This window comes from Onychomys torridus, chromosome 6 (assembly GCF_903995425.1).
Source record: "Onychomys torridus chromosome 6, mOncTor1.1, whole genome shotgun sequence".
NCBI classification, from domain to species: Eukaryota; Metazoa; Chordata; class Mammalia; order Rodentia; family Cricetidae; genus Onychomys; species Onychomys torridus.
This window is the reverse complement of record NC_050448.1, coordinates 6,787,046-6,811,524: the sequence shown is the minus strand read 5'-3', so window position 1 is coordinate 6,811,524 and position 24,479 is coordinate 6,787,046. Positions and strand designations below refer to the sequence as shown.

The following is a 24,479-nucleotide window of genomic DNA, read 5'->3' as shown; positions in this document are numbered from 1 at the left end:
AATAAAGTGTGATGGATGTCTCGAGGAAAAGTGCTTGTGTCCTTGTTTACATGTGGCGGTTGACATAGCCATGCTCTCCATGTGTTTTACTTGGAGGGATGACATACAGACCATGATTATCAGACGTGGAATCTGGCAGACATTTTAACTCAAGTGAAAAGAAGTGTGCTGTCACTTAAAAGAAAACAACTGACAATACCTACTGCCAAGGATAAAAGTTTGAGCTTTCAAGCAAATTTAGAATTTTGGAAAACTTGCATCTGTCACTGTGTTTGACAGTCTCCCAATGCATGGAGGTTTTTCTGATGTGATTTGTGATATTAACAAATGTTATTCTTTTTTTCTTTTAAAGTTGCTATTGCATAATGGAGCTTGTCAACATTTGGAAGTTTGCATAATATTTTCCAAATGACCAGTGGGTAACATCACTAAACATATACAAGTGGATGAATAACCCATTCATAATGTAAGGTAAAACAATGGTTTAGAACAGTGTGAGGGGTGGAACACAGTCAACTGATATGAGTTAAGAGCCCACATTGTTGTTAATCTTTAAGAAACCCATTGTTAAGGCTTGGTGTTGTATAAAAGAATAATATTTAAAATTATCTGCAAAGGCTATGCAAATTATTGTCCTTATCTAACTACATGTACTTTGTGTGAGACTGAATTTTGTTCATATTGCTTGACCATATTGTAACAGATTGGATGTAGAATCAGATATGAGAACCCAGCTTTCTTTTATTATGCCAGACACTATATAGATTTGCAAAAAAAAAAAAAAAAAAAAAAATGTGTGCTATTTCCCTTATGCATACTTTAAAAAGTCTTTTTTATAAAATTTGCATTTATAGTAACATTCATTGGGCTTATTGTCATTCTAAATAGATAAGAATATCTTTAATTTCTAGATTTTAGTTTCTATGTAGCACATATTTATATAGATGACCTAAGAAAATCATTTGGGATCTTTGGTACCATTTCAAATAGAGTGTGGCCGCAGGTTTGGAGGACTACTGTAGAAATTCATAGTCAAATCAAGATGGGAGCTGGAGAACTGACTCCATAGTTAAGAACCTTCACTGTTCTTGCAGAAGACTTGAGTTTGCTCCCCAGCATGCCCATGCCAGGTGCTTCTCAATGGCCTGCGACTCCAGCTCCATAAAGACCATGTCTCTGGTTTCCATATACTCACACCACATATGGACACAGCCACATGAACACAATTAAAAATAATAAAAGTCAATTTTTTAACAGAATGAAGATGAGCAGGCATAGAGCACACATGTGGCTAGATAGCCTATATTCTATTTTCTTGTTCTCTATCCTCAAAGGCCTTTTGGGCACATGCATGTGATATCTCAGCACTATCTGATGTTTTTCTTTCTACAGACACCAAGAGCTACTTATTGAAGTTTATATGAGTTGAACAAATTCTAGAGGAACATTAACTGAGAAGTTGAAGTTCCCAGCTCACTTTAGGCCCATGTGTCTACATAAGCAAACAGATTAGATAAATATATAGTCACATCATATATGAAACTTATTTCATCTGTTAATATTACTGTTAAACATACATCTTAACACAACTATTAGTTTTTCTTCTTTGCCAATAAAATGTGCTAGCAGAAGCTTTATAATCATCAAATAATAAAAACATCTCGTTAGTGTATAATAAATATTATAAATTATTTTGCATAGATGACCCAGGAAAGTTGCATCACACCAAGAGCTACTTATTTAAAGTTTTATATGCTGAACATCATACAAAATTAACACACATTTTGTAAGGAAAATGACGTAGGACACATGTATATCACAATTATAACTTAGAAGCAAAATTTATAGTCAGTGTCCTTAAGAAGCCCTTTTTCTCAAACAAAAGATGTCTCATATATAATGTGATACATGGCTGCTTATCAGGACTTCAGGAAAATTGAGAACATTTATTGGCTCAAGAAAGGGTGAATTTGGGACATTTTTTTTCCATAGCAACAGAAGAGGAGATAAGGGAGGGATTGTAAGTCAAAGTGTTTGTAAAATGCTCATCGAGGCTAGCATTATGTTTTCAGTGATGTAATGGATTGATGGATTTTCTACAACACCATTCACATTCACTAACTGCATAGGTCTAAGGAATACCTGTGATTCCTATGCGAGGTACTGAGCTCTACTGGGAAAGATTGCTAATGTGAGTGCAGACACACCTGCCAAACAGACAGAGAAGTTCAACCTCAGACACAAGCCATGCTTTCACCCTGCTCCACTAAGAACTGGCTCCATCCTGGTTTGCTAGTGTATCCCTGGGTGTAGAAGCCTTTACAGTGGCTTCTCCATCCCAGGGTACCAGAGAAGACCCCACACACTGCTGATGGGTAAAAAAAAAAACTTATGTGGAAGTTGCCTTGGCAACAAAGCATCAGTATCAATGCCAGTTTTACAGCTTAGCCTAGGTGTTGGGAGTCTGTGTGAATGAGCTTTGGTCTCTTAAGATTGTTTTGGCTAGATGTGGAAAGTGCATAGGCTTTCATTTTTCTTCTGAATTTATTGCCTTTATCTTTGTACATTAATAGTCATCATAGTGCATGCCCATAGATTTCTTCAGTTTTAGTACTGGTCCTTACAATTACTAGTTTTAAATTATATGTCTGAAAATGTTTGTATTGCTTTTATTTTTCAGTCCTTCATGTGTATGCAGTGCACATGTGTGTATGTGTGTGTACATGCATATTTTTGCATGTATGGGGGCACACATAAGTGGACATATGTGTGTGTCCCATGTATGGGCGGACCTAAAGTTGATTTTAGGAGTCTTCCTTGAGTTCTTCTTCTATACTCATTCAGGCAGGGTCTCTCAGACTCAGAGCTCCCAAGGTGGCCAGTCTTGCTAGCTAGCTTGCTCTTGGAATCCTGTCTCTGCTTTTGAGGCTGGATTACAGGCCAGCTGCCATGCTCATGCAACACTTGTTGGGCTTCTTGGAACCTGAACTCTGGTTCTCATGCATGCACAGCAAGTGCTTAACCAAGGAAGCAAGCTAAAAGCCTAAAAGCAAACCTATCCACCAAAGATCCTCCTTTCTTTGTTGCTGATAATCAGAGCATGACCACTGACCATGTTAAGCAGAGCAATGTTCTCACGAACAACCACGAGTTACAGTTAGCTGATATGCTAGAAAATAAACCACAGTGGTTATTAAGGCCAACACTTACACTGTTTTCAAAACATCTTCACATGTGCAGGATCTCTGTTCCCATAACAAGTATTGGTGATGTTTATTTGGAGATGCTGGGGCTGAAGCAAAGGGAAGTTAAGTGACTAGTGAATTCAAGACCAGCTAGTGATGTGGGGATTCAAACCTAGGCTTCTGGTTGCAGAAGCTTTTCCCTACGTGCCAAGGACATTTCTAACCCCAGCTCTTCACCTGCAGTTGTAGAATGAATTCTGGATAGCCTAGGACTTTCTTTGCCCCCTGACTGGCTGTCCTGTAGGAATATCAGGGAATGGAAACGAACATGGTTCTTCAGCTCTCATCATCCACACTTACATGTTTTACAGTATTTGGAGACTCAGTGAATGAAGCACTGTATGCCAGTGCTTGCCAGTAATCCCTGCACTCCAGAGCTGGTGCCAGGAGTAGCAGGAACTCAAGATTATACTTCAGTGCCCAGTGAATTTGAGGCCAGCCTGGACTACAGGAGATCCTGTTTCAAAATTAAAGAAAAAGAAACAGGAAGAAATGTATCCACAGAACCTGCAGATAAAAGCTTCTCTCAGACTTAATCAGAAAAGCTCTCTTAGAGCAAATGGAGGGGAATTCAAGAGACTCGTAGCTACACAAGATGCTGAAAATAAAGGATGGTTAAGGGTTCATCCCTTAAAGAAGACATTTATACCAACCCTCAAGACTCGCTGCAGTGGAGAGGTGGAAAGATGTGAGAGCCCAAAGACAGAGAAAAGGGCTTGGAAACATCAGCTTCTAGGAACAACATGGCCACCTCGCACAGCCACTGTGTGTCAGTACCCTTGACCTGCCCTCCGATGGTCATGGGGAAATCAAGAGCCATGAACAACCCAATAATAACTAGCAACTACAAGAGAAAGAAAGGACCCAAATACAGAAACATTGTTGCATATCAGTCATCGTCTACCACATTTATAATCTGTCTTCTTAGTTGTCAACCACTTTTATATCCATGCAAGAAAAATAAAAGCCAGATGGACACTGGCTTCTGAGTTAAGAACAGGATAAACTTTCAGAAAAGAAAAAGCCAAGAATAAGATGAGAAATGAAACATCAAGCGTGACGCTTGTAAACTAAGATGCAGTCAACCTCAATATAAGGGGAAAGAGTCCTGGAAAGACTGGAAAGTGGAACAGGGACAGCACAAGATGGCTGTTGGCCAGGGAGGTTTTAATCGGCATACTAGAAGGTCTATAATAGTGAAAGCTTACAAATTTTAGCATTTGAAAGACAGAAAACATATTTCCTATAAAGAGAGGGTGATGCTTATCATGTCTTTGGCAACTTGGATAGGCTCAAGGAAGCTGATTCAGTTTCAGACCCTTCCTACAGTTGAAGAGTCAGGAGAGGCTCAATATACCTGTCCTGCTTTTCCTGTGTTTAAAATCTTTCCTCTCTTAGCCAGGCAATGTTGCACATGCCTAGTCACTGTGGAGACTGAGGCAGGAGAATTACTAGAACTCGAGATTTGAGTGCAGCTTAAACAGCAGAGCCAAAACTTTGTACTAGAAAAAAGTTGACTTTTTTGTAGAATATTTTTACATACTCACTGTTGTCTTCCCCTTCCCCTCTCCATTCACAACTCCTGAGAAGACATGTGAGCTATCTGATTCCTGTCTGTTGTGTTCCTGTTAAGATAAGTAGATGATGGTCCGGAGACACTGATCCATTTTTTAGTCTTTGGGTGTTGGATGGCTAAATTTAGTTATTTTTGGAATTGATTTACTTTGGTCTTAATTATCTTTTAAATAATTTTATTTTACTTAGTTTTAAAAACATTTAAAAACTTATTTTGACAATTTTATGCATGTATATAATGTATTGTGATTTTATTCATCCCCCATCACCTTCTTGTCCCTTATTTTTCCCAATATTCTTCTTCTTCTTCCTACTTAACCTCTACCTTGGTCTTGCTCTTGCTGTCTGTCTGTGTCTGTCTGTCTGCCCCTTTCTCTGTCCTCTCTCTCTCTCTCTCTCTCTCTCTCTCTCTCTCTCTCTCTCTCTCTCTGCGTGTGTGTGTGTGTGTGTGTGTGTGTGTGTGTGTGTGTGTGTGTGTGTGTGTGTTGCACTGAGTTTACTTTTGGGAGCATGAGTGAGGTCATGGGAAATTTACCAGTGGCTATATCATTGCAGAAAATGACTCTCAATCCCTCACCATATTACTTATTTTCTGTTGCTCAGAAACAATACCCTGACCAAAAGAGGTGAAGAAAGGGTTTATTTTGGCTGTGGCTCCAGAGGGATAAGAGTCCATCATGTTGGGGGGTCATGGCTGCAAGCGGTAGGCACAGAAACGGGAGCAGGAAGGCTGAGAGAGCACATCTCAACCACAAGCATGAGAAGAGAGACAGACAGAGAGAGAGACACAGAGACAGAGAGAGATACCCCTCAGAGAGAGAGAGAGAGAGAGAGAGAGAGAGAGAGAGAGAGAGTATTTTAGAAGTGTAGTAAGATTATATTCTCTCAAAATCTCCCCCAGCAGATGTTGTCCATCAAGGCTGTACTCCTAAACCTCCCCAAACAGCGCCACCAAGAATTGCAGACCAAGTGTTCAGGAGCTTGATCTCATGGTGGATATTTCTCATTTAAACGATTACCCTAACTGACATACCTCATGGAGTGGTAGGACCTCACGAGGTCCTCTGTCCTCTATGGTGAACTGTTGACAGGGTCAGTTCTGTACCAGCCTTGTTCAGGGGACCACAGCTGCTCTGGGCCCATGAATACAATGGCCATGAGTATTATGTCTAGAGGATGGCATTTCACAGCGCTCCTCCCCATCCTCTGGTCCAGACACTCTTTCTCTCTCCTTTCCCATGAAGTTTCCTGAACATTGAAAGGGGTGATGTAATGTCCTGTTTACGGCTAAGCACTCAGAGAAGTCACTTATCCTCAGTATGTTGACCAGGTATGAATCTTTCCATTAACTGCTGTCCACTCTACAAAGAAGCTTCTCTGGCTGAGCAGACTGCAGCATTAATCTGTAAGAATGACTATAAATATTTAGAAGGATGTTCTAAAAGGATGTCTACTTAGCAGAATAATAGTTTCCCCTTAATTTCCACATTGTATATAAACATGGCTACATGTCCACATTGCAAGGCTGTCTCACTAATTCATGTGATAAACACAGGGGAATGGTGAAGCCACAGGAATCAGGAGGGAAGGAATGTGATCAGTGAGTGCTTTAGAACCGAATCTTGCTATTCAAGACTGTGTTGCAGTAGTACTGCAAAATAGGTTTCCTAAAAGTCTGAAAGGCTGTCCATGAGCAAAGTAGGAGTCAGTGACGTAGTAACTTAACTTGGGTTTTTTAATTCCAGAGAAAAATTCCAGTGCATACCAGTGGTACCCGAACTGCCAGGAAACCCCACTGGATCAGAGTGGGGGTGTTCCGCTGTGTTCAAGATAAAGTGAGACAAAAGAAAACCTGAGAGAAAGAAATTGGCTGTGGCTTCAAAGTATACCTGTTGCTTCCTGACCCAAAAGACAGGATAAGAAAACCATTCCTGGAGTACGTGAAGGGACTAACTTAGGATCTCTTCCCTGCTTTTCACTAAGATTCCCTGAAGGGACTAACTTAGGGACCTTAAAAGAGCTTCATTCCTAACTATCACAGGGGAGTCAATGAGCGCTTGTTCTTTTCACTGCCCAACACTATTATGTTTCTTAATGTAGCCAACCTTGTAGTCCAGGAAACTGCATTCCTTATGGCTGTCCTTACACCGACTCAGGGCACGTCATCTCTGCTCTTCCAAAGAAACTTGGAGTATTTATTTAACATCATCTTCAGTGGGAGCATCTTTTTATAGTAGATTTACTTTCATGAGAATATGATAACAAGAAGCATAGAGATACTAATGTCCCACAGAACATTTTAATGTGCCCAACTCCTTGAAGACACAAAGTGTCTAACTTGCCAAGAATCCAAGTAGGCATCTTAAAAAAATGACAGTACTATAACTTATCTTTGTCTCTCTCTACACTTGCAAGATTGTACAAACATAAGCACTGACACACATGTCTATGTGTAGGCTGTTATTATTTTACTAGATTGAGAGGAGAAATCAGTAAGCTAGGGATGGATGTAAGTAGGAAGAAATAGGATTTTCCAATCTAGGAGCTGAAAAAATGAACATGGGCAATATAGTATCTCCCAATAATTAATAGTGATATCATCAATCAAGCAGCCATGTGCTTCCTCAAAGTAAGACACCACGAATTATGCAGAGACATAGTTATGTACACATGTCTACTTTTCTGTCTGTCTGCTTATATGTCTATCTTTCCACACCTTTTTGTGTTCCAAATGATTGTTTCCCATATACAGTACCAACCTCGATCGTCAATAAGCTCTCCATTTTCTCACATCAAGAAACTGGCACCAGCAATGTTCTCTTTTGTCTTACTGTACTTTACTTTCATTTAAATTCACTTAAAATTATCAGTTATTTTTTATAGAATACTATTTACATATAATTATTTTTTATTGTTTTAGGATTTTATATACTCATATAATGGTGTTTTGATCAAATCCATTCTTTATTACTTCTCCAATTCCTCCCTTATTTCCCAACCAGTTTTCCTCACAGCATCATATATCCTTTAAAAAGATCCACAGAGAGCTCTCAGTGTGGCCGCTGTGTGTCTGGTTGGAGGAGCCTCTGCTGGAGCACACATCGCCTCCTAGGGGTTGTGTCTCTGAAGAAAGACAAATCCCATCCTAGCAGACATAAAAAGCCAGGAGCTCCTCAACTACGAGTGGGACTTGCTGAGCCCCTCCCCCATCCAGTGGCTTGATCCAGTGCAGGTAGAGGTAGTTATAGCCTTTGTGCATTCATGTGTGCAATGGCTCTGTCAAGTCCACTAACGTCTGGCTTCACACCTCTTCTTCTGTGATGACCACTAAGCTTTGAGTGAGGGAGTATATAAAATGCCCCATTAAAATTAGCTGAGCAGTGTACAGTCTCTTGTTCTCTGCACTTTGACCAGCTGCGGGTCTCTGTTTTCATAGCCATCTATTGGCTATTAAATAGAAGTGTCTCTGATAAGGATTTAGACATACACTGATCTACAGGTATAAAGATAAGAAATTATGGGGCAGATTATTACTATGTCTATTAAGTGCAATAATAGTTTTAGACCCTACTGATCTGGGCTTATGACCTCCCCAGCTAAGGGTTTTGGCCCAGTTATCAGTATCAGGCATGAGTTCTAGCTTGAGGATTAGGCTTTTATAACCAATTAGAAGTGGTTGTTTATTTCCACAACACACCTGCTGTTATTATACCAGCGAGCATACCTTACCAGACTATTTATTATTGTAACTCATAGTGTTTATAACTGGGTAAGAGAGATGATTATTTTTCTCCTTAGTAGCATGCATAGAACATTCCAGAACTATAAAAACTAGTCATTGGGGGATGTCTTAGGGTTTCTATTGCTATGAAGAGACATCATGGTCACTGCAATTCTTATAAAGGAAAAACTTCTAATTGAGGTGGCTTATGTTTTAAGAGGTTTAGTCCATTATCATCATGGTGTGAGATGGTGGTGTTCAGGCAGACATGGTGCTGGAGAAGGAGCTGAGAGTCCTATAATATCTTGACTCACAGGCAACAGGAAATGAACTGTGACACGGGGCATAGCTTGAGCAAAGGAGACCTCAGAGCCCACTCTCCATAGTGATAGACTTTCTCTGACAAGGCAGCATCTACTTCAACAAGGACACAAATCCTAATAGTGCCACTCCCTATAAGCTTATGGGGGTCAGTTACTTTCAAACTACCACAGGCGTTAAGTTCTCAGGATAGTTGTAACTTTGTTTCTCCTGATCTTCTGACTTAAGTATGTAGTTATCTTTAGCTCATACTTTATTACCGTCAAGTTTTAGGAGGTTACCAAGAGGAATAGCAAGAGCCTATAATATTTGGGGATTTATAGGACCTCCACTGACCAACGGTTCAAACAAGGGTAATCCATATCTGGCATTGAGCTTTTAATTTGATAACCTGTGGTGTCTGGGAGAAGCATTCACGTCCCATTATTTAAACTCATTTTCTGTCTGTACTTGTGTATGTTTTAGGAAACTTGCCCAGTACTAGTTGTCTGTGTGGAGGTTTCAAAGTTCCTTCACATCAGTCATCCTTCTTCACACACCTTCCTCTACCTGTCCTGCCCCAATTACTCCTTTTCCACTTCTGCCTTTCTCCAATTCCTACAACTGCGTTCCACCCTTCTTCCCTTGGAATCACCCCCATCATGGGGCTGGCCTTTAATATTAGATCTAATGTGATTTATTTTGTGAAATTGAGCGTATCTGTGTTTCATGCATACATGTTTGTTTCTGCAATCTGCTTTTGCTTAAATTTATTTGAAATTACTAATTATTTATATGTAATGCTGTTGACCTATTGAACTCAATGGTCAAATTTTTAACTTTTAGATAAAAGGAAGAAGGAATCATATTTAAGATATATTCCTTATTTCTTGCGATCAGCAAGGGATTTGTAAACTTCCTAATAGTTCTCTTACACATCAGCTCACTTAAACCTGTCATGTTGTAAGTTGATGTTGCCTTCTGAGCATTTTAATTATCTTCAAACCAAGGAGATGTATGTTTAGAAGTTGTATTTTAACAGACTTCACAAAATATCCACTTCACTAACTATCTGGAGGCTCAGAGAAGGTATCTTAAAATAATAGTTTCCCTTTTGGAAATAAACTTTATTACTATGATAACCTTTGCCTTTGTTGGGGTAGAAGTGAAATAAAACACATGTAAGATAGCTTCTGAGATTCAGAGATGACTTAAAGCAATTTAGTTGGATTTATAGATAAGAGAACACACGAAAAGAAAGGTAATTTGCGAAAGTGAAAGCCAGTAAATAATTAGCTAGATTGAAGTCCATTCCTTGGGTTATTTTATTATCTTACATTTTAACCCATGAGTTACCTAGGTACATAGGGTTTGATTTCCAAACATTTAGAAGCAGCTGCTACTGATTTCCAATTTAATTGTGACTATAGAATGAATCAAAGAAGAATTTAAAAATTTTGAAACTACATTGAGCCTCATTTTTGTCTGGTTATTGATTTTTCTTTAAATATACTTGGATAGTAATGGCAAATTTAATGTGAAATTACACTTTATGTTAGTTGTGTGATGCATCACTATTTGGGATGTGCATGCCAATCAACTAACTGTTCACTGCCAAATGGTCAGCTCTGAAACATACAAATTACGTTATAGGGAATCAACAGGCTATATTTAGGAATATATATATATATATATATATATATATATATATATATATATATATATATACTCATACATTTATTTATATCATAACAATTAGTGAAAAAAAGAAGCTATGAATTTGAAGGAGAGTGGGGAGGTATGGATGGGAGGCTTGGAGGGAGAAAGGAAAAGAAGAACATAATTATATTATAATCCAAAAATAAAATAAAAAAAAACCACAAACAAACCCGTGCTTCTCACAAATAGCATATGGATGACCATACAGTATAACCCAGACTGACAGTCTCTATGTAAGTCAAATTTACAGGTAAGTTGCGTATATTTCCTGTAATTCCTGGCATGGCTTGGTTGAGTTTACCATCACACTAGTGTTTTTTTATTGCTTCATCTATTTTTCCTCCTCATTCTCCTTTTTTTAAAAAAATATTATTTTAACTTTAAGTCAAATTGTTGGGTCTCTAGCTACATTTTAAATGCTTTTAAATGATAACTTCAGAGATTCTAAAGTGCATTTTTAATTCATTACCATCTAATACCAAGTTAATAATGCATTGCCTTATTACAATAGTTTGATGTAATAAAATTACATTTGTAACCCTTTCCTGGCCATTGTGGTATTAATTATATATTTACACTCACACATATAAGTAAGCTTTTTAAAAGAGATTTTTTGAGACAGGGTCTCAGACTTACTATGTGGTGGAGGGTGACCTTGAACTTATGACTTTTCTATCTCCACCTCTGTGTTGTTCACACTGGGTGATTTTTACTGGTTTAAAGTTTAGGAAGCCTTTCTTTAGCAGTCTCCATCCTCATACTGGGTTGATTTCTACTACCTCTCCATTCTGCCCTTGGTTCTGTCCTAGGTTAGCTTCTAATCGTCTCCTGAGACCCAGTTTACAAGGGAGAGGTAGTTTTACCTCATGGCTCTTGGATGCATGGCCCCCATAACACTGTTGGAATCTTTGTCGACCAATCCCAGCACCTGGGTCATCTTGGGAACTATTTCTTTGAATTTCTTCTAAGTACTGTTTTAACTTTCCTACTTCTTCACATGTGCAGTAATTCTTTATTTTTGCCACATACCTTGATGAAGCTTTGTAGGGACTCAGAATGGTGACATCTTCCTGAAAATGATTCAAGTGTTTTGTGTTTTCTCTTAGTGGGTGACTCCCTTGTCCTAATCACTTTCCTCTTAGTCTGAGCAGGTCTACTTTGACACAGAACTCAATCCTAAGGCTTCCTGCATGTCCTTGCACTTGAAGCATGGAGTTTCTGGGTCTCAGCTGAATGTGTATAGTCAGCTTCCTTATGCTGATTCCCTAAACATCTCCTAGCTTTAAGATGATATATCATTTCAACTAATGCTTAGTTCTGGAGCAGAAAACTTCTGCATGGATGCTTGTTTTCCCCAAGCCCTTTCATGAAGCTGTCTTCACTAGTTACTGGCCTCCACTTCTATTATTAGTTTTTATTTTTGTGGTAATATAACTACAACATGGCTGCCTAGACATTAGCTGAGTAAGGACCACACCGAGAGACATGCCTGAGTGAATATCTGACTTTTATCGACAGCCTCTTTGTCAGCTAACTGTTCAGAAGCCTGACTACTCAGCAACACAGCGCCATACTCCACCATGCGTTCCACAATCAGGGCAGGAAAGGAAGCACAGTGAACACTGGGAAATTATGCATTTACTTCCTTCAAGGATTATTCCCCTTGTGAAAATGGTTTAATGCCTGAGAGGAATTACTTCATATATTTTGTCCAGTTTTACAGGTTTTTTTTTCTTTTTTTCTTTTTTTTTACAGTAGGAAGGCAGATTTGGTTGAAGGAACTGTTTTATGTCTGGAATAACAAACACAAACAAACAACATGAATTCATGATTAATTATTCATAATATACTATAGGACACTAATTGTGAACTAGGTACTATTATTATAACCCAATCTTATTACAAATTAAATTCAAGATAATTTGTGGGAAGACCAGTCAGAATTTAAACATAGGTGGTCAGATTCCAAACTCTTGTTTGGTCCAACATACTGTACTGCCACTGTGTTGTAAAATTATGCTTATTTTCTTCATGCCATTTATAATGTTTATTTGTCTCATATATTTACTATAGTCATATAGATTTTACTTTCTGTTAGAAACTTCTGTGACAAATAAGGACTATATATTTCCTCTTTATAGACATCTGTCCATTTTTCAGCCCAAGAACAGGTTTCTGGTGAGTATTTACTTAAATGTTTGAACTAACAGGTAAGTGTATGCCACCATTATAAGGCGTTAAAGACTGGATATTTTCTACACATTTGGAATGTTGGTGCTCATATTTTCTGTCACATTATGGCAACAAAATTTGGGATATATTCATTAGAGCTTTTACAATTATACATATAAAATATAATTATAGAATAACAAAAGTATTGTGTTTTTAATAGATGGGTAACATTAGGAACCAGTCTTAGAGATGGGCAAAGACCCTTCTAATGAATGGCAGCTCTGGTTTGATATGGGAGGGAAGCTGTGTGTCTGATGTGACCAGGTGTGACTCTGGGTTGAAGTAAAAAGTGATGTCTGTGTTTCCCAGTGTATATTTGTTAGAAGAAAAAGGGAAAAGCAAATTTTGTTAACAGTTGTTTCTAGAGCCTTTTTATGCCTTATTTACCTAACAATACATGCTGATTGATTTTTCAAGTATTTCTGTTGATTTTAGAACGACACAGTCACAGTTTTGCAGTCACATGACAAAGCATATGCAGTTATTCCTATCAGATGCAGGACTACCTGATGGTTTTCAGGCCAATTTTTGTGTTTAACAAGATAAATATATGCAGTAGACCTCTAATTTACATAAAATTAAAGGAAAATGCTTCAGCAAATGCAAATAAATGCAAAAAAGGAATATTTTAATTTTGATTCATGATTAGTATCAACTATCACGATGTGGTAATAACACAATACAGAATTCTGCAGAGTATAACTAAGGGTTATGAGCTATTTATAAACAAAATATCCTGATTAATTAATTAATTTTATGAAATGTATTTGTTGACTATATGTCAGACTATGCTTTTTAAACCTGGGAACCTTGCAAATCTTTTACTATGAAAGCCATGTGTACTACCTCTGAACTTCCCACATGACATGCTCAGGAAAGTGACTGCTTTCTCTTGATACATCATTTATGGTCTGATTTGACCATTTAATCTCTATTGACTCACACTTATTACTTAATATTCAACTTTAGAAACAGAAATACAAACTGCTTTATAACAGAAAACAGTAGACAAAAGTTAATGTTAACATATCACATTATTTATTATCATCATCATGTTTTACTCCCATAATTTTCATAGTATTGAAACAGCATCCCTGTTTTTAAAATGGAAAACGTCATCTTCTAAACAGTGAGCCGATTCTTCCACCACCGGGAATAGTGATACCTTTTTGTCCTTCCTTCTGAATTACAGAATCTTGACTCTTTGTTCTCATTACATATTTTAATCAACTGAACAGAATTTTTATATGACCATATTATTTGAGGTACTTTCATGATTGAATGTGATGTCAAGCCACTTAAGTCCACAGTGACAGACAAAAGGTATTTTCCATAGTGGTTGTCCTTTTGGTGTGTGATAAAGCATGAAGGAGGTGACGTAATCACTTCCTGCACATCCCAACTTGTTGTTGCTTATGTATATATACCTACAGATTTCTAGAAAACTAGTCTCAACTGTAATGGGGTTCTCACATTGATCTCCCAAATAACCCTGACGTTCTAGTATTTTTGACAGACTGAAATAAGTGTTTCCACTACGGCCTCTTTCAAATGGAAGTAGAACAATGTTCTTTGAAAGGCCGTGTGTCCTGATGTTGGGACCTTGACTGCATAAAATGCTGTTAGAGAGACTGGTGAAGGAAGAATTGCCCTTTGGGGACTGAAGGAATATGATTTTAGACTCTGCCTTTTCTTACATGGGAGATCTTTTTCAAGAAGGTTATCTTACGAGTTTCAAAGTGCTTTGGTTGTCTGTAGGTTGGCAAGCCCAGTGTTTGAGCTGTGAAAAGTCGGCACAGCATTTCCTGTGCTTTGTGATGGACTTTCCTCATGTGGGCAGCCTCCCACTTACACGGACTTCAAGATAACCGTGGGGCTACTAAGATGAAGGTTTGGCTTCCACACTGACATTAGTTTTGTCATTTGCATACAGAACAGCACAAGGGATGTAAGATTAGAAAATGGGAAGCACAAAAGATCCCAATAAATTGCTGTGAGCCAGACAAGAAGAACAGTCATAACTTCAATGAAAGGACAGCTGTGCAGTACAGCACAACCCACACATCTTTGCTGCAGGTTACAGTGGGTTGTTGATTGTGAGAGTAAGACCTGCAGGAGACAGACTACGGGGCAGGTGCATTTTCATAGCCTGTAAGGTAGGTCCAGTAACCATGGAGACTCTAGGCATCCATACGGTTACACAACCACACAGACCTCTGCAGGACACCAGCATGAAATGCAAATCTTTAAGGACAGAGATAGCGATATTTTGTGTCTTTGGAAAGCTGTCTGGAGGACACCAGCATCCTTTGAATCCACCACACTGACACCAAATATCCATGGTCCAAGTTGCTGTGTGCTCCCCATCTTTTATGCTCCTCTTCCCCTCACCAGCACCCCTCTTCCTTACCTTCTGCTCGTCTTCCTTTGCTTCCTCATGAGGTTTGCCCTTGCATTGTGAACAGTCACTTCTGGGTCTCTTTCTTCTTCTAGGAATTGAGATCCCCCCTTGTGGCTATGATTTGCTCAGATTTGCAAATCAGGCAGCACATTATTTTTAGCATTTGTTTTTAAACTGAAACACAGTGGACGGTGACCAGGTCAACCCAGACGTGTGCGCACATTTCTCACCTGTAGACGTCAGTACTCATTTTACCTGTGTGCGTGGTTCAGGGCAAGGTCAGGCTTCCTCATACGTAGGTAGCATGTGACGAGCTTGGTCTCAATGAAACTTGCCACGCTTGCTATATCTTCGGCATGTGCTTCAAAGGGTTTCCCTAGAGCTGCCCCTTTGCTGCAAAGCTGGAAAGGTGGAACACTTTAAGCCTCCTGATACTGCTGCCACACAAGTTACCTTTTTAACAAGCAAGATGTACACATGTACATATAATTTTCAGAACTACGTAAAATCTTAATATTTTGATTGTAAGTTAAATGATTCCTGTTCATGATTGTGTGCTATAATAAAATGTCATATTTTACTGTAAAATGTTACCTATAAAATATTTTAACGGTGTGATAGATATTGAAAAGTGCCATTTGCAAATAATGTCTGTTTTAAAATGAAAGCACACAATAAGCAGAGATATGAGGAAAAAACTTGGCATAAATTATATTAAATACCAGTGCTTTTATGAAAACCCAACGGAGCAATAATCTAGCTCACTATCAAGTTTGATTTAATATAATAAGGGGTATCGGAAGTAAACTCTGAGGAGCCATTAACGTGATCAGTGATTAATTTGAGTCTGAATCAGATTCTCTAGGATGTTACTGAAAGAAAAGCAAAAAATTTATTAGGATTTATTGGCAGAAGCCACAGTATCTGAGAAACATGGCAAGAATATGGAATTCTTAATAAAAATTCCAGGAAACTAGTGGTTTCTGGGCAACATAGACAAACTATGGGAAGAAAATAATGAGTATTTTGGGTGAACTACAAACATTAACGAAGTGTCAGTGGCATGACTGAGTGCGCCAGCTCTTCTTCCCTCCCGGAGTTCTTGAACGTTCTTGCCGGGGAGGCTTATGGGAAAGGGGAAACCACACTTTCTGCCCATTGACTTTATTCAGAATATCTGCTTCTTGGCTCTTTTGTATCTTTATTCAAATACTTACGCTGGGGAAATGCTCTCACTGGATATAACAATACAGACAGTCTTACATACTCATGTGTCCAGCTTGTTATTTACATTAACACTATTGTTAATTAATTTTTAAAAACGCAACTTTGTTGACAGTAGCTATCTTCTGTTTTAAAGTATTTTGCCTTTTTAGTTTTATCCGAGACTCCAAACACTGCACATTCTCTCTTATTTGTAGATCCTAGCTCTGATCTAGACAGTAGTAAGCTCAGAAACCAGGAAAGTAGAAGGGCCATGGTGGCAGGAGTAGAGTTCTCAGAGGGTGGCAAATGGGGTGAGACTCTTACCCGGGAAGGAGGAGGAGGGTGATGTAGCAGGAGTGGGAGGAAGGAGGGATGCATAACACTAAAGAGGTTTGAAAAAGCCATAAGGAAATAAATTATTTAATGTTTACTTAAAATACATATAGAAAATCCACATGCATATAGTTTAAATTAGTTAAATTATGCTAAGTGGGTGATACTGTTTTTCCATGAGAGCCATAGACTAACAAAAATTCCAGTGCGAGGCCTGGTAAACCTCCCTTCCAGTCACTGGTGAGGGGGTCCAGGAGACTTCCAAAACAATACAGGCTAACGCTGGTGCCTTTGGTTGCCTCCCTGAACTTGACGGTAAGACCTCATTGCAGAAGACATCATAGACTTCAGACACAGGACTTGAAAGAATCAAGCTGGGATTGACCTGGAAGCCTCCTCTCAGAGGACTATCTTTCATTGTATTTGTGGGTTCTATGGAAGCTGCCAATGGAGCAAAGCAATCTGGTGTCCTACCCATCTGTGAAGCTCATGAACCACAAAACAATGACCAGCTCAGAAAGATAAACTCAAGGGTGCTTTAGTGGCATGTATTGCCACATTATTAAGGCAATAAAACCAGATTCAGTGGGCTCAAGGCTCATTTAAAAGGAGGAAATTTACGCATGGTACTCTGAAGATAGCCAGCTACCCAAAATGTCAGGTCACGGAACCTACTGCAGCCACTTTCCCAAACCAGGATAAGGTTTAAATACACACACGCAAAGCTCCAACCCTCACCAAGGGAGCTTCTCTTTACAGCAGGGACTTCCTAAAGAAATGCACAACTGATCCGGGAGGTGTTGGCGCACGCCTGTAAACCCAGCACTCAGGAGGCAGAGCCAGGCAGATCTCTGTGAGTTCAAGGCCAGCCTGGGCTACCGAGTGAGTTCCAGGAAAGGTGCAAAGCTACACAGAGGAACCCTGTCTCAAAAAACAAAAACAAAAACAAAGTAAAAAGAAAAGAAAAAAAAAAGAAATGCACAACTGGCCAAAATGCTGAGGCCAAACGACTATGCACAACTCCAGCTGATACATCTACCACAAAACCTGTACAGGGAACATTCTGCAAGATGGGCTAGAAACTTTTTAAGAGCCAGAGGACCAGGACGTCTGCTATGAGATAGTGTCTTCTATGTGTGACAGGGAAGCTGTACTGAAGAAACGTCAACAATACATTCAGCCAGACAAGACCAGCACAGATGGGGAACTGTGACAAGGCTCCCGAGATGATGAACTACAGGCAATAACTGGCTGCGAGAGAAGGCGATTCAGTCTTCTACAGTGAGCAGCTCCATGAGGTTATCCACCTGAGTGATCAGCTCTAAACCATGTGCATTGAGCAACACTAAATGGATTAAGCGTGGTACACACATGCACACATATGTATGCACATATGCACATGTATACATGTGTGCATGTAACAAAAGTTTTAAAAAGGTCATCAGTTTGAGAGGGGCAGGCAGAACAAGGGAGGGATTAGTGAAGAGTGAGAGAAGCCAGAAATGCTGGACACAGGTAATACTTTCACACGTGTGAAACTATTTAAAAAGTTAAAATAAACTAAGTTATTTGAAAAAGAATGTAGAATTCAGATGTTTCATATTCTTAGTTCAAATAGCTAGTTAACTGATATTATATCTTCTTTTATAGATTTATATTTTTAAAAAAACCTCTTTGACAGTTTGATGGGTAAAACATGCATATTCATTCAGTAAGTAAATGTTTACTGAGGACCTGTTACTATATGCCAGACAAACATTGCTGTAGTCACATTTAGATATGAATTAATTAGGCCTTTTTCATGAAGGTTGAATAATTGTAACTCTGTATGAATTTCTGTTTCAAATCCGTGCCTATTTCCTTTTCCTCTTACTTTTTCCTTTTTAATAGACATTTTAGTATAGAAATTATTTTATCTTTTCTAACAACAACTATGTATGGGCCCAAACATAGAAGTTTTACCTCCAAATTACCTTTCACCAAAATGTCAGCTTTCATTCCCTGTCTTTGTAAGTGATCCCATAAAACATTAAAAAACCATTTCTATTACTTTGAAGACAAAGAAAAACAGAGTATCTGTAGGAGATGTCATGGAAATGACCTCAGCCTGTGTTAAATTTTGGCAATTCCTGGAGATAACTTGATGAGCTTGGCAATGGAAGAGACAAAGAATTTGACACAGACTGAGTGTTCCCAGGAGTCTGACTTCAGAAATGTGACTGTAAACAGACTTTAAAATGGAATTGTAGAAAACATGACCTTTGGACATGTCATCTGACATAGCTCTCTTCTCCTCTACCAAACTGACCCTTACGGGGCCCTGAAATAACTAAACAGAATTTGCCAGAAAAAAAATCAATTGTATGGCATAATTATTAATGCAAAACATCCAACAATGGGAAAGTTACTGTAATTCGTGTATAATAACTCACAGTCTCCTAGCATTAAAATCATAAACTTTTTATCTCTTAAATAAAATCAGAAGTTTTACTCATTTAAAAAATCTTAAGAAAAAAGAAACAAGCCAAACATTGTGTTCTTCAGCTCTCCATGCATGGACAGGCCTTCTGTGTCAAGCACATCCTGACAAATAGATGTGTAGGTCCCACAGAGAAGAGTCTCTGAGCAGTCCATTAGGACATTTAGATCCCTTATGACAAGAGGAAGTTGACCTTCAGACTTATTCATATTAAAGACTGTCTAAGAATACAAAGAGATAGTGAAGGAAAAATATTGAGCCTTCCAATGTCTGCAGCAGTCTCCACTTCCTGACACTCACGGACAGAAAAGCAATAAAGACTACATGCATAACACCCAAACGAGAACACATCTCAAAAGCCAACGGCAGTGACAGACGAGATGAGCTGTGAGCTCAGATGAAAACAGGAGCATCCAGCTCCTGGGCAGGTTTTGTGTGCATCTGTGATGGTCTCACTCATCACTCAAGCACTGCAGAATGGGAACTTCAGTGTTTTTATCAAAGATTGCTCAGCCACTGTTTCCAAAACAGTTCATTGTTGACATCAGCTTTGGAAGAAGGTGAAGTGTTATGTGTTAAAGCTGGGCCAATACGGGCAGAAGGCCATCACTGGGGTCTCAATGACATGTGGGTATTTATGGAACTGAAACATTTCCATGCAGGCATTTTTGCAGATGGAGTGGCTAAACTCTAGAAGATGGAGGACCTTTGTGTGGTATTCATCAGTCTGATGAAGGAGAGCCACTGGGCCCCATTTCATTTGTTGAAAAATATTTTCTTCAAATATTTAGAGTAATAAGACATGGAGTTTTAGGTATGAAATGTATTAAATTACAGAATTCCAAGTTTAGTAAAAATACTTTAAATTACAAAAATAATATTAAGCAGTAATTTTTAGTTAAGAAGCAGCCCCAGATCATTCTCAAGAAAACACAAATAAAAATTACAATATTTAAAGGAAAATGCACTCAAAACTTTTATAGATGTAGTTGTTTTAATGAGATGGTAGATGTTAAAAAGAGAGTTCAGTAGCAAATTAGAATAAGCCCAAATTTCAATAAGAAGACATATACCATACAAAAATATTTGGTTATTTTCTAGACATAGTAAGATGATTCTACTTTGGAGTTAGAAGATACTTTTTCTAAGGTTGTTCATACTTCCTCTAAGTAATAAATGTCCATCCTATTTTTAGATATCACATACAAAGTAATTTCAAGATTTGTGATTAGATTTTTTTTAAAGCCCAATAGTAACAGATATAATGCCACATTCTCAAAATGGTTACCGCACATTTTCTTCAAGTATGACCATCATTACAGGATTTATATGGCTAATGTGTTAGCATTCTTACACTATTAAACAATGAGTGGTAACATATTTCATTTCAGGGACATAATTTTTAGAAGTCTCTGAAGATTCGTGGGAGGACTGAAATCTTGAAAGATGAGACTTTGGTTCGAGTGTGAAGTGTCCCCTCAGGGCCTGTGTTTGAACTCTTTCATCCCAGCAGAAGATACTATTTTGGGGGAGCTTTTAGGAGTTGGCTGGGGTTGGACATATGGGTTATAGCCTGGCCCCATTCTGTCCCCAACTCTCTGTTTAATGATTCCCCTAGATGTGAGGCCTGTCAACCACATGTTCCCACAGCCTCCACATCTGCCATGCCTATCCCAGCATGCAGACTGTACCCTTTCAAATCACACAAAAGATACCAAATTCTAGTCATTCACACACACACACACACACACACACACACACACAATTTGATATGTGGAGAACCCACAGTAACTTTGAAGTGATACATACATGCCACAGGAACACATAAAAATATTCCTGGCACCAGAGAAATGTTAATTAGGCCGAGAGTGGGATTTCCTTGTGCGTCTATAAGAGTGGTGTTAAAACAGTGACAGTGGGGATGTTCAGTTAAGATGTCCTCTATAAACCTCAGCATGTCAACACTTGGCTCCAGTTGTCTCTGTCTGGAGAAGGAGGTGGGGCTTTGCTGGAGGAAGTGTGTCACCAAGGCTGGATTTGAGGTTTCAAAAACAATTCCCAGTTAGCTCTCTCTGCTTCCCATTTGTGGTTGGAGATGCGAGCTCGCTCTTGGCTCCTTGGTCCAGCCACCATGCCTGCCACTTGCTGTCCCCGCCATTTTGTATCCTAATCCTGTGGAATCATAAGACTCAAGTAAACCCTTCCTTCTATGGGTTCCTTGGTCATGGTGTTTTATCACAGCAATAGAAACATAACTAATACAGACATACTGAAGAGATGTTGAAAACATGATGCCAGCAGTGAAGGTGCATGGGGCGGACACATCCCATAATGGCTTGAGAACAAAACTCAAGATCAAACTTTGTTATGAGTTATGATGCCTAGGTTAATCAACTCATTTTCAGATGAGAAAACAGTTCTGGAGAGTTTCTAGGACCTACTCCAGTCCCAGGAAGGTAGGTGGGAGATTATCCCCAAACAGCTGTACTTCAGTTTGTGTCTGTAATTGCTACACAGCACTACCCTGTAAACTACCAATCTGTAATGATATGGCAAGGCAGAATAAGGGTATGCATTTGGAAATATTTCTAGAAATCCATGAGTCTTTTGAAACCTCAAATTTCATCCCAGTGATACACCTCCTCCAAGGCCACACCTCCTAATCCTTCTCATCCAGTTCCACCAACTGGGGCCCAAGTATTCAATATATGAACTTCTGGGGGCATTCCCATTCAAACCTCTGCAATGACTTATGTTGAGTTATAGTTACCACATTTTGGTCTCTGGCTTTTGCTTTGTGAGGCAGATGGGAAAGTTCCCCACCCTCTTCACAACTTGGGAACACTGTGAAATAAATAGATGAGGAAACTCTGAGTTCAGTTCCTTTCTCCTTCTTCCCAACAATTATCATTCTGCCAGGGATTTTGGTGTTTTGTTCCCATTTTATTAATTTTTATTTCCCTACAAAATCATTAGTTTCATCTAGACCATAAAATCTGTCATTACAATGGAGAACACTGTATTCTGAGAATATCTTAAAGCCTGTGCTCAAGGTGACCTCCTCTTGCTCATTTATTCTTAGTACTTGTGCAATTCTGCTGACTCTGCCAATTTCTTAGCCAGAATTGCCAGAAATTGATGATTTTGTTTTCATTGAGAACAACAAACTCAGATCAATCTGTTAATTTTCCTCTTCCTAACTCATTCTTTTTGGTTTGTTTCTCCCTCTTGGTTTTCTTTTCAGTGGTTGTTTATTTGTTAATGTCTTTCAGTAGTTAATTCATTTATTTCAGTTTTTCTTATGCATAAGTTTGTTCTATGCATCTGTGATTTCTCAGAAAAATTATAGTTTTTATTTTCATGTCTCTTATGAGAGCTAGTTAGGAAAGAGTGGGCTTATTATTTTTTCAAAACTTTACCATCTGCTTTCTTTAGTTTTTTTTTTCTTTTTTTTGAAAGATTGGGCCTTTGCATGGATATCTGCTTGGATCATTTGCATCTTGTCTTTTATGTTCATATTAATTTTTATTAATTCCCATAAGCCTGGGATTTTTGCATGTTTTGCTATTTTATTTCTTTTTGAGATAAGATTTTTGTGTGTAGCTTCAAGCTGCCTTTGAGCTCACGATCGTTCTTCTTAGCCTCCTAAGTACTGGATTACAAGCAGGCACTAGAGACTACTCCTGGGTCAGTGCTCTGCCCATGCGAAGGTTCTCAGCAGTGTGCTCATGTTGTAATTTCATAGAAGCCCGGTGGTAGGGGGCCTCGATTACAGGGGTCAAAGGTCTGTGTGGGAATGAAGCCAACACAGAAGAAACCCAACAAAGGTGGAGAAGTGGGAAGCCCAGCACTGAACACCAAGGTGTGCTTTCCCGAATCAAAACACAGAAGACAGAAGCTGGGGGATAGCGCAGTCAGTGCAGTGCTGGAGGATAGCCCAGTCAGATCAGTGCTGGAGGACAGCCCAGTCAGTGCAGTGCTGGAGGACAGCCCAGTCAGTGCAGTGCTGGAGGATAGCCCAGTCAGTGCAGTGCTGGAGGATAGCCCAGTCAGTGCAGTGCTGGAGGATAGTCCAGTCAGTGCAGTGCTGGAGGACAGCCCAGTCAGATCAGTGCTGGAGGACAGCCCAGTCAGTGCAGTGCTGGAGGACAGCCCAGTCAGTGCAGTGCTGGAGGATAGCCCAGTCAGTGCAGTGCTGGAGGATAGCCCAGTCAGTGCAGTGCTGGAGGATAGCCCAGTCAGTGCAGTGCTGGAGGATAGCCCAGTCAGTGCAGTGCTGGAGGATAGTCCAGTCAGTGCAGTGCTGGAGGACAGCCCAGTCAGTGCAGTGCTGGAGGATAGCCCAGTCAGATCAGTGCTGGAGGACAGCCCAGTCAGTGCAGTGCTGGAGGACAGCCCAGTCAGTGCAGTGCTGGAGGATAGCCCAGTCAGATCAGTGCTGGAGGATAGCCCAGTCAGTGCAGTGCTGGAGGATAGCCCAGTCAGTGCAGTGCTGGAGGATAGCCCAGTCAGTGCAGTGCTGGAGGACAGCCCAGTCAGTGCAGTGCTGGAGGACAGCCCAGTCAGTGCAGTGCTGGAGGACAGCCCAGTCAGTGCAGTGCTGGAGGACAGCCCAGTCAGTGCAGTGCTGGAGGATAGCCCAGTCAGTGCAGTGCTGGAGGACATCCCAGTCAGTGCAGTGCTGGAGGACAGCCCAGTCAGTGCAGTGCTGGAGGATAGCCCAGTCAGTGCAGTGCTGGAGGACAGTGTTGGAGATAGTAATGACAAATTGCAGGACTTGGGAGGCAGAGACAAAACTCCTGGGGCTCACAGGACAGCCACCCTAGCCTATGTGGTGTGTCCCAGGCCAGTTAGGAACTCTGTTTCAAGAAAGTGTGCATTGCTGGTGAGTGACAGTTGGGGTTGACCTCTGACCACCATGGCAAGTATAGCATATGAACACATACCTGAACACATTTGCACAAACGTACATTAAACACCCCCAAATTATGAAAAATCTTTCAATAAGCAATAATCCTTTGATTGTTTTGAATGAATGGTTGAGATAATAGAATTATAGGAAATAATAAAAATTAAAAAAATTAAAGATTAAATTGCAGGATAAATTCTAGATGATGAAACAAGAAGTCATAAGCATCTATATGATGTCAAGTAAAATTAGAAACGTATAGGACAATTTCTAAAAGATAAAAGATGTTAAAGAGTCCATTAGTAATGAACTCTAGCAAATTCTGAGACACATTCACATTCTAATTGCATTTAAAGTCT

The 24,479-nt window shown here is 39.4% G+C and overlaps 1 protein-coding gene across 1 annotated transcript in view; it reads right to left on the bottom strand.

Moving 5' to 3' along the window:
• Spata16 (spermatogenesis associated 16) overlaps window positions 1–24,479 on the bottom strand; it is a 250,773-nt gene that overhangs the window by 183,526 nt on the left and 42,768 nt on the right. The window contains exon 2 of the mRNA XM_036189517.1: window positions 15,449–15,594. Within this exon, the coding sequence (XP_036045410.1) occupies window positions 15,449–15,594 (146 nt within the window). The remainder of the gene's footprint in view (window positions 1–15,448; window positions 15,595–24,479) is intronic.